This window comes from Eurypyga helias, unplaced genomic scaffold, assembly GCF_000690775.1.
Source record: "Eurypyga helias isolate BGI_N326 unplaced genomic scaffold, ASM69077v1 scaffold14487, whole genome shotgun sequence".
In the NCBI taxonomy this organism is placed as follows: domain Eukaryota; kingdom Metazoa; phylum Chordata; class Aves; order Eurypygiformes; family Eurypygidae; genus Eurypyga; species Eurypyga helias.
Genome location: NW_010261261.1, coordinates 12247 through 23461, shown reverse-complemented (window position 1 = coordinate 23461; position 11215 = coordinate 12247). Strand labels below are relative to the sequence as shown.

The 11215-nt window shown below is 53.6% G+C and overlaps 1 protein-coding gene across 1 annotated transcript in view; it reads right to left on the bottom strand.

The window, feature by feature from the left end:
• Positions 1–2404: 2404 nt before the first annotated feature.
• LOC104512369 (angiopoietin-related protein 7-like) overlaps positions 2405–11215 on the bottom strand; it is a 13508-nt gene continuing 4697 nt past the window's right edge. The window contains exons 2-6 of the mRNA XM_010155320.1: positions 8155–8401; positions 6096–6233; positions 4800–5016; positions 3383–3623; positions 2405–2551 (exon numbers count right to left, since the gene is read on the bottom strand). Of these exons, the coding sequence (XP_010153622.1) occupies positions 2405–2551; positions 3383–3623; positions 4800–5016; positions 6096–6233; positions 8155–8401 (990 nt within the window). The remainder of the gene's footprint in view (positions 2552–3382; positions 3624–4799; positions 5017–6095; positions 6234–8154; positions 8402–11215) is intronic.

The following is an 11215-nucleotide window of genomic DNA, read 5'->3' as shown; positions in this document are numbered from 1 at the left end:
GCGGAGGGAGCCAGGACCACAGTCGAGAGCTCTGTCTTGGGGGAGTCAGACACGCTTTCCCACCCCACTCCCACCCCAGAGCATCACCAAGTGTTCGGGGTCATTTGTTGGGGTGTATTTAGTTTCTTAGATGCACTGCTGTTCCTTGTCCAAAGCCTGGTACCCAGCAGACACCTGGACCAGGATCCTCATCTACTCCAGGGTTGTCAGCCCCATACAGGGGGATATCCCCCTGTCCCATCCGCTACAAGCTATGGGGCTCAAGCACCCTGGAGTTTAGGATTAGCCTTCTCGTCCTGCAGCAAGCAGGTTTTGCAGATGCTGGCCCCACTTCTTCTCCCCAGGAGGAACTCGGGAATCTCCCGCCTGGATTTGGGGCTTGGAATGATGGGACTCAGGCTGCTCTTAGCCTTGCTGGAGTACCAAATACCTTCATCTCACTGTGCAGAGCCATTCAAGGTGCTCTGAGGAGCAAAGGGCCCTGTGTCCTGTGGATCCCTCTGCCCACCCCATGTGCCAGCCTCTGAGAGCCCACGAGTCTCAAATGTCAGAATACATCCACATCCGGGTGAGGGGTTGGAGCTCAGACCCTCACATGTGCGCATCCTGCACCAAACACCGGCAAGGAGGTGATGGAGACCAGGTCCTTGCCTACCTGGTGGTGTCCTCTCCCAAAACACTGTCCCACAGGCACAGACAGGACATAAAATGGGAAAGCACAAAACAAAGGTTTGGTGCCTTCAAGGAACCTTCCAAGGAGACATTTCACGGCTGAGATCTAGACAGACCTTCTGCACCTGATCCTGATTCTCCTGTTTGAAAACCCAGATGCAATGCCGTTCCTAAATCCCAGCCCAAGCAAGACCTCTGCTAAGAGTCACTCCTCCTGAACCTCCTGACCCCCCCTGCAGTTCTGCCTCCAGCTCTGGGCCCCCAACAGCAGAAGGACACGGAGCTGTTGGAGTGAGTCCAGAGGAGGCCCCGGAGATGCTCCGAGGGCTGGAGCCCCTCTGCCATGGGGACAGGCTGGGGGAGTTGGGGGGTTCAGCCTGGAGAAGGGAAGCTCCGGGGAGACCTTAGAGCCACGTCCAGTGCCTGGGGGGGGCTACAAGAATGCTGGGGGGGGCTTTTTTCAAGGGCAGGGAGTGACAGGACAAGGGGGAATGGGTTCAAACGGAAAGAGGGAGATGGAGATGGGCCATCAGGAAGGAATTGTTCCCGGAGAGGGTGGGGAGGCACTGGGACAGGTTGCCCAGAGAAGCTGTGGGTGCCCCATGCATGTGCACATGAAACAGGAAAAAGGTAATCGAACCAAATATTCATCACCGAGCACAGTAAGCGCTGAGGCCAGTTCCAGCCTCCTTCTCCTGATCCTGCGAGGAGGCAGAGTCAGGAAAAACGGATGGTCACCCGCTGCAGCTACAAATGGAAAATGAAAAGACACCAACAATGAATCCGGAGTAAGGCAGTAAAAAAAAGACTAAAAATCATGTCTGATCATTCCTACAGACCACTTTGAGGGTGGATAGAAATTTTGTTGGAAGCTCTTTGCCAAAGAAAGGCTGGAGAGGTGAAAACGGAATGGAAAACCTTCAGCATGTTTTATTTTTTAATCGTTTCATCTGTGGTATGTTGATCACAGCTTGCTCATGCGCATGCGTGTGACAAGATCCCTGCCAGAAAAGGCGAGGGCCACTGCAGACCTTCCTCCACTTCTGCCCATGACGCTGCCCCTGGGCGATGCACTCTGGCTCTCCCGGCTTTCCTCAGAGCCACCTCAGCACCTCGGGGACCTCCCTACCCCACCCCAGGGGTGAGAGTGGGGGACCTTCGGTACCAAATACACGCACGTTATGTGAACAGAGAAACTCTGCTGAGACCAGAGAGACGCTCACCCTACAGCACAAGAATTGGTCCATCACATCCCATGTGGAAAACATGTACAGGATTGGTTTTGTTCGCTTCCCTCTAAAATACCGTTGGGTTGGTAGCCAGAGCACTCAACGTCTTCACTCAGTGTCAGCTCCAGCCTCAGTGCGTGGCTGACTCCCGTCATCCAGTCAAAACCAGCAACTGGATTTAATATCAAGCCTTGGGGTTGCCGAAGCCCGCCAAGGACTGCTGCTACCCGGTGAAACGGCAAGCCCCACGCTTGTCTTTGCACAGCCCTTCTCAGCAACCACCTCCACGTTTTTAGGAGAGCTTTCACCGCCCAAACACACGTCAAAGGTCTTGATGCTTCTGCTGTTGGTTCAGTTCTCTTGAAAGCAAACAGGAAGCAATAGGCATGGTGGCTCCGTCCCTCGGGGATCTCCAGCACAAGTTTTTGCTCACAGCAAACTATTTCTAGCCCTCTGTTCCCAACGTTTGCCGTGAGGTGAAATGAAGAACGTCCCAGTCTCCTTCATGGGGAGAGGTGAGGCCGGAAAGTGCGTGGGCGAATCATCATGACCACCTTCCTCAGGGAGTAGTAGTCTGTGTCCTTCCATGAGTACCACACGATGCCGTCCGGCCCCAGGACCTTGCGGTTTTTGATGGAGTATCGTCCACCCTGTGATGCAGAGAAAAAAAGATGGTCAGGTGTGGGAAATGTACGGGAGTCTCATCCAGCTGGGAGCATCAGAAAACCAATTGTTCTGAAATACTAGAGCAAAGACCTTAATGACAACGTGGTGAAGAGTATGTAAAGCCCAACATTTTTCAAATGATCCCCATGGAGCTGCCATCCACCCGCCTCAGTCCGCATGAGTCACAGAATCCCAGACTGGTTTGGGTTGGAAGGGACCTTAAAGCCCACCCAGTGCCACCCCCTGCCATGGGCAGGGACACCTTCCACTAGACCAGGTTGCTCCAAGCCTCATCCAGCCTGGCCTTGGACACTTCCAGGGATGGGGCATCCATAGCTTTTCTGGGGAACCTTTCCCAGTGCCTCCCCACCCTCTGCGGGAAGAATTCCTTCCCAATGTCCTTCCCAATGTCCTTCTCCCTGCCCTTGGAAAAAGCCCCCCCCCATCTTCCTTGTAGCCCCCCCAGACACTGGAAGGGACTCTGAGGGCTCCCTGGAGCCTTCCCTTCTCCAGGCTGAACCCCCCAACTCTCCCAGCCTGTCCCCATGGCAGAGGGGCTCCAGCCCTCAGAGCATCTCCAGGGCCTCCTCTGGACTCACTCTGACTGGTAATAGTCTGTCATATCACAAGTTGGACCATGCTGTCCCAAATCCCAGCATGCAGAGGTGTCTCAACACTCGTGTCCAGCCCATGGCACTGAAAAGACTGGAATGTCTTGGTTCCCGTCACTCACTGTTTTGCCCTCCCTGGAGAGCAGAGGCTGGTTGAGGCAGGAAGGACTGTTATGAAGTGAGGACCAACAGCCTCCTCCCAGCCCTGGACCTCATGTAGCACATCTGCATCCTCATCCTTCCATTTACCTTGTAATACACCCCATTGAGGTTGGAGAAAAAGCACTGGTGGTACCACCAGCCTCCATGGGAAATCTCGGCGCAGATGTTCCCCGAGTCGGGTGTGCTGAAGCTCCTCTTGTTGTGGTACCAGGCAAAGGAATCCTCCACCGTCCCACTGAACCCGTCCACGTGCAGGCGGTAATAGTTCGACTCGTCCTCAATTCTGCAAACAACAAAGGTGGGACTATTTAATGAGGAGTGTTCGAGTCTCCTTTCCAACCTGGGTACTGCATTCCTGGTGAGGACACCTAGCAATCATCGAGCTTCTCTGGCCAGGCTCCTGCTATGATTCATCCCCCCTAAAGTCCAAAGATGTTTTATTTCTCCCGTCTGTGGGATGCGCATGCTTTTGTCATGACTCAGGGCACTTGTTCTAGGGCTGAACGGGGCAGACTATGACTCTAAAACCACAATAAAGGACTCTGGAGGCTTTGGGAAGACAGTCCCTCTAATTACACAGCACTGACTCCTCTCCGTGTCACAAGCATCCCGCTCTTCACCTAGGCAGAGCTAATTAGCAATCTGCCCCTGGGCTAGCAAGGGCTGAAGGTCACTGCCATTGCACATGACATCCGATGGGAAAAGTCGGGGTGACCGTTCAGGGCACACAGGCTAGTGGGGGATGATCCGTGGCATGGTTTATTTTTTTTCCAGCAGTTTCAGCATTTTTAGGGTCTCAGGCTTCAAGTATCCAGAAGGTGCAGTGCTCCCTTGGACATCCTCCCTTGGCGGATTACTCCACAGTCATTTCCAGTAGAGACAGGGAAGGAGTTCATCTGGGACAGTCTAGACAGACTTGGTCACCCCTGATTAAGAAAGGATGTGGCTGGTGTGGTATGGACAAATAAAACACCAGAGAAGGGCAAGAGCTGTAGGTACCAAAGGACGTCACATCAGGCCCAGCAAGTAAAAGCCATGAGTAAAGAGGGTAAAAATCAAACCACAACTCTAAAGAAGGGAGATGCTGAAGGACCCACCCAGCATCCATGGGATTCAAAACCTTGTTTTTGACAGAGAGCTCAATAATTTTGGCAGGAAACAATTGCCCCTAAGCAGCTGGAGACTATCCATTGGTTCCTACAGCTCACTTTCCCTGGGGCTGTGGATGTTGGCCATGGACAAACAACGCTGCACTTTTCCTGGTTCACAGCCAGGCTTCAACCCAGAGCAAAAATTGGTGGTCAAATCCAGGTGGGGAAGGATAGACAGCCTGGGCCTGGTCTGAAAAGTTCTCTAGACAGAGTCACTCTGCCCTCAGTGGGGTTCCCATGCCTGAAGGTCTCCCAGCATTGAACCAGTTGCATCTGTGAGAACCAGGGAAGGCCATCCCACTTTCTACCTGAAGACCTGGTAGAAGGCGTGCTTGTGCTTGTTGTTCCAGTCCTCCAGGTCGATGCGCAGAGAGTAGTCCCCTTGGCTCGTCATCTTGTGGATGTTCTCGTTGCCCAGCCAGAACTCGCCGTTGAGGTCCCCAAAGCCCTCCTTGTACTCATTCCAGGTCCGGTTGAAGTCAACTGAGCCATCCTGACGCCTCTGGATGACTGTCCAGCCCCCACCTGGCAGGAGAGAGATAACATCAAATGTCAGAGGATTATTCCAGACATTAAGATGGGTTTGAATGAGAGATGGTAGTTTTGGGGAGTGAAATGTTTTGGGACTGGAACAAACCAGAGATCCTGGAGTCTGGAGATTATTATGTACTGTTCCTGCAGCACCACAGCGGCACACGAGCTGTCCCAGTATTGTCTCACTGTCTCCATCTGCTCTCCCATCTGTCCAAATCCCTCTCTCCTCTCTCATTTATTCCAATACTGTAAGCTTGTGGGGGGGTCAGGACGGGACAGGGGCCATCTTTTTATTTGCTGTTTGTACAGCCTGTCACTCTACAGTGTCCAAGATTGTGTTGATGGCCATGCAAATAATAGTAATGACATAACAGAGGCCACATTGCCTGAACTGCCTGTTTCTTACTGAGCACGTGCATCCCAAAGCTGCCATCACCTGTGGATACTAGAATAGGGAAGACACCTATGTGTGGGGAACCCCTACCTCCAGCATGGGTCACGTTGATGTGACACATCCATCCAATGCTGGAGAAGATCCGTGGGACAAGGGACTGACAACCCACAGCCCCATTTCCCTGACGATTGTCATTATTCTTCCAAAACTCAAGTGTCGCCAACTGATTTTGTCAGTAAGTTTGTGCCTTGCGATGACAGTAGCGTGCCCTGTATGGATATTTAGATAGCAAGGATGTGGGAGGTCACCTGCTCCCTCATTTGCACTCCAAGATATCTGTGGGAGAGGGTCTACCTCCCTGCTCCTCACTTCAGCACAGCGCCGACTCAAAGCCTCAACCAGCCTGGCCTTGAACACTTCCAGGGATGGGGCATCCACAGCTTCTCTGGGCAACCTGTCCCAGTGCCTCACCACCCTCTCCTGGAAGATTTTTTTTCCTTATATCTAATCTAAATCTATCTTCTTTCAAGAGTTCTGGAGAAGGGTTCTTCTGGTGACGCTGCTCTCACTGACTATAAAGTAACTTAGAAATAGCTCAGATGAGACACAACTCTCAGGTTAGACAAATCCCGCCCAAAGCTTTGCTGGAAGGTGCTGTAGGTGCCTCCTGCCGTACCTTCAGTGTCCATCTCACACAGCACTTCAATCGGCATCCCGCCGACCGAGGGCATGATGCTGTAGACACCCGACCGCCGGAGCCCGTTGTAATAAACGGAAGCACAGTCGATGGGGCAGTTCCTGGCATGCTTCATCTCTGAGCGAGAAAGCAGAGAAACAGGGCATTTAGGGCACAGCGTGGGGAAAGGGGCACACAACCAAAACCGGCATCATTTTAATGGAATTGTGATGCGGAGACGATAGATCATCCCAGATCCAGCGCTTCTTTGGAGGCTGAAAACCAGTGCAGCCTGCTGGCTTCAAACCTGAGTGCAATGGCTTATTTATCAGTCATAAAGGTCGTTAGCACGGATCTGCACTTAATGATGGCGTGGCTGAGGAATGATCCTCAGCTCAGCTGGTTTTTAATGGCAACACAGGAATGATAGGCGTTTTGCCAGGCTCAGATTAGATTGCATCTCGTACCGAAAAGCTCGGGTACGCTGACAGAGAATAGGCTGGTTCTCCAGCAGTGGTCCTACAATAACAGCAGAAGGGTTTTTCTTCTCTCCAGCTGCTGCTGGGGGTTTTATCTTACAAGGAAAGGAGATAAAAATAATTCTGGACAACCTACGGTTGTTTTTAACTGGGATTTGCCGGGTGGGATATATTTTGCCTGGCACCAGCCATCTATACTTCAGGCAGGCGGTCTCAGGTAGTCCTCAGAGACAGAATTCCACAGAGGGCAGAACCCTGGTTTACATGGGAGAGGAGAAGAGCTGCTCTCCCCGTCTCCCTCCATCACCTCCCAGAGGAGCTCAGCTGAGCTGCCTGCACGGAGGTGCCTGGTGACATTCGAGATGCCCCGGCTTTCAGCAGTCCCATGTAGATCCTGTCTTGTGCCTGCCAGGCTTATGGGGATGTGTTGGATGCTCCAGAGTATTTGGGTGGCATTCAGTCCCAGCTGAACTGAGACACTGGTCACAGTTTAGTCATGAAAGAGTTAATTTTCTTCACAGTGGCTGGTATGAAGCTGTTTTGGATTTGCTCTGAGAATAGCACTGCTCAGGTGGTTTTTAGTTGATGCTGGGGAGCATTTACATTCGAGCTCTTGATACTGCTCCTGTGTTTCCAACTTTCTCACTACAAGCAGTGTGGGGACACACAGTTCAGACAGCCAACCCAAACTGGCCAAAGAGGGATTTCATAGAATGGTTTGAGTTGGAAGGGACCTTAAAGACCATCTAGTTCCAACCCCCCTGCCATGGGCAAGGACCCCTTCCACTAGACCAGGTTGCTCCAAGCCTCATCCAGCCTGGCCTTGAAGACATCCAAGGATGGGGCATCCACAGCTTCTCTGGGAAACATGTCCCAGTTCCTCTCCAACCTCTGCGGGAAGAATTTCTTCCTGATATCTAATCTAAACCTCCCCACTTTCTGTTTAAACCTGTTACCCCTTGTCCTGTCACTACAGTCCCTTGTAAAAAGTCCTCTCCCAGCACCCTTGTAGCCCCTTCAGATACTGGAAGGCTGCAATAAGGTCTCCCCAGAGCCTCCTCTTCTCCAGGCTGAACAAGCCCAACTCTCTCAGCCTTTCATCATAGCAGAGGGGCTCCAGCCCTCTGAGCATCTCCGTGGCCTCCTCTGGACTCGCTCCAAGTGGTCAATATCCTTCTGATATTGAGGGCTCCACAACTGGACGCAGCACTCCAGGTGGGGTCTCACCAGAGCAGAGCAGAGGGGCAGAATCCCCTCCCTCGCCCCCCTGGCCACACTTCTCTGGATACAGCCCAGGATACGGTTGGCCTTCTGGGCTGCCAGCGCACACGGCCGGCTCATGTTCAGCTTTTCATCTACCTAAAAGGAGCCAGCGAGGTTCAGGACCCCTCTCCTAGATGGCATGGAACCCCCCAGAGGTGTCCATTGCTCTGAGGAACCCTCCTGGCTTGCTTGGAAAGGCAGGTTGGGTGTGATCAGACCCCTGGCCAATGCAAAAGGGATTTAAAGCAGTTTTCCCACACCCTTTCCCTCCACCCTCCCCTTCAGGGAAGTCCAAAGGGTGATGCATTCCCTCCCACCCGCCTCCAGCAGCTCCCCATCACCTGGATGGTGCATCTCCTCCTGCAGCCTCATCTCGGCAGGGCCGAGGCAGGGCGGGTTACGCCAGGCCCAGTCGGTCAGGACGGAGATGTTGTTTATTTGCGCCTGCATGTCGTAGAGCAGCGTGGCCTGGATGTGCTGCAGGGTGCTGGCCTCGCTGTACCGATGCTCCAGGTCCTGCACCCGCTGGGCCAGGCTGTAGTTCCTGCCGGCCGCCTCCTCGTGCTGCGGGCAGGGAGAAAAGTGGGATGAGGGGGATGCCTGGGGACCGGCATGGAGTGTGGCATGCAGGGGAACAAGCGAGCAGGGGAATGCACCATCAGAGACCACGACCCTCACTCTGCAGCCCCCAGCCCACCCTGGGAGCCCCAGTCAGCTTGATATTCCCAGGCTGTGGAGCAGGCAGGGCATGCACAGGCAAGCTGCAAGAGGACGCAAGAGCAGGGCAAGCCTGGAGGATTCCCCTCCAAACACCCTCCAGCCTGCAACACATTGCAACATGGATGTGGCCTCTATGTATTTATCACAGAATCCCAGCATGGTTTGAGTGGGAAGGGACCTTAAAGCCCATCCAGTCCCAGCCCCTGCCATGGGCAGGGACACCTTCCACTAGATCAGCTTGCAATTTAGCAACTACTGATGGAGTTTCCTTCCAAAAAGCTGTCCAATCTCCCCCTGAACCTTATAATGTTTTTATAAGGAGCTCCACAGCTCACAATGAGCCACCTCCTGCTTTCGGTGCCCTGCAAGCAGCAATGACTGCATACACGCTATGCAAGGAGCCGGTGTGATACAGGACCCCAGCTCCTTCCATAACTCTTTTCCTGCTTGTTCTTAGGACAACCAATCTTTAACCTTGTGGAAAATACAGATGAAAGAGGGCTGGAGATGTCCACGGGAGGTGGGCACTCCAAACTCCACCAACACCCACCCAACATGCCCCAGATGCAGTCACGCCTGCCTCTCTCGTTCAGTGCTCCCTGTCCATTAGATGGCAGAGCAAGCCTTAATCAGCAACTCCAAAATCCCACAGCAGCCTGGGAACAACCCCCTCCCTCCCCTGGGCAATGCAAGAGTCCTTCCCCGTGCCCCCCATTCCCTCCCCGGCAATCCCAGGGCCCATCTGCACTGGAGGGATGCTGGTTCTCCATCAGTGCTGCCCTTCCTTGTCCTCTGATGGGGACATCTCTTCCTCCATCATCTGCTCAGCGTCACTGCCTCAGGCTCACGAGCCACCCCCAAGACCCTGAAAATAAACAACTTGGTTTTCTCACCTCCCTGTCCTCAGCATCAGGGGCAAATCTGGATTTTCAGGTGTCCGTGCAAGCGTGTGGCTAATTAAATATCCCTAGGGACACGGAGATCTGGCACTGGACTCATCCCTACCTGCAGAATGGCAATGGTGCTGCTGAGGGTCGGGGATTTCCTTCAGTTGGAAGGGGTTTGCATGTCCAGAATATGTTTTCTTCCCTTCCAGCTGCTCCCAGAACCCGGCTCACACCTCAGCTCCCACCACCCATTCCTGCCAGGACACATCTCGCTGTTCCCAGGAGATTGCATTACCACTGCTGCTTTACTGTGTCAGTGTATAACACCAGAATTATACCAGTACATAGTATATCAGTACTGGCAGCTCTAGGACATCCTTCCCAAGGCTGCTTGAGCGTTGCCTGATGACCCTGCTAAAAGCCCATCAAGCCTGCCCGCATCCCCAAATCCAGAGCAGCTACCTGGGCAGGGGCAAAAAAGTGGGAATTATGGCATGCAAGGAAATGGTGCTTTCCTTCTCAGGACTGCAACGTCTCCATCTCCCCCATAAATCAGCCGTCCCCCCTGACCTGCTCCGTGAGCTGTGACTGACAGAGGCTTCTTCCAAGCTCCCTTCACCCACGCATCGGCTCTCCGAATAAAGCCCAGGATGCTCTCTCCCAGACAGTCCCCTCCTCCACAGTTGATACCTTTTCTCCTGCTGCTGATTAAACCCAGCGCAGCCAGAGCACCGTGACAGTGCCCTGATGCTGCTCCCTTCCCAGCATCCCTCTGCTCCGGTGGGACTGGGGCTGTATTTTTACACGGCGGGGTCCTGCTCTGCGCATTATCCAGCCGTGCAAACATAATAGGACTGGAAGAGCCAGGTGAGGGAGTTCCTTTTGCTCCCTAAATTGCCCTGAAAGGAGGGAAGATGGGATAGATGGGGTCAACCCATCTGACCCAATTTGGGTGTCCCTGTTAGAAACTGTGACCTGAAAGAGCCTGTTGCTCTCGGCTCAGAAAAGGATGCTGAGCTCAGAGAGAGACGTCGCCGCTCGGACAGACAAGCCCACGCTGAGCTCCCGGAGAAATGACTGACAGCAAACCCCAGGGAGACCAGCCAGCAGCAGCTGGAGGCTGATTTATGAAGATGGATTAAGGGAGCAACAGCTCCTTAGTGGAAGGAACGGAGGCGGAGGAGACCTACCCAGGCTGGGGAATTCAGCAGGGGGAGGTGCGAGGGGATGCAGGAGAAAAGCAGCTTCACAGGCTGGGCACAAGCATTGGGAAACGGCCAGAACAATGCAGCAGGAAAACTCCCTACAGGAGCGTCCCAAAGCTGGTGGGGAGCAGAGGCAAGCGGCTCAGATGCTGTTGCTGCCTCTGGTCTCCTCCCTTCGGTGCTTGCAGGGTGACAGGACACACTCATTGCCATCAGCTAAGCTCCCCAGATTCTTTTTTCCTTCTTCTTCCAGGCCTCCCATACTGTTATTTTTTAGACTTGCGGAAAAACTGAGGTTGGAATAAACAGCTGGAGGTCTCCAGCCCACACAGCTGCAGAAAGCAGGGCTAATTTCCAAGCTGGATCTGGTTGCTCAGGGCCTTTTCCAGCCAAGGTCTGAAACTCTCTACAAATGATCTCAAAAGATGCTCCGAGGGCTGGAGCCCCTCTGCCATGGGGACAGGTTGGGAGAGTTGGGGGGTTCAGCCTGGAGAAAGGAAGGCTCCGGGGAGACCTCAGAGCCCCTTCCAGTGCCTGGGGGGCTACAAGAAAGCTGGGGGGGACTT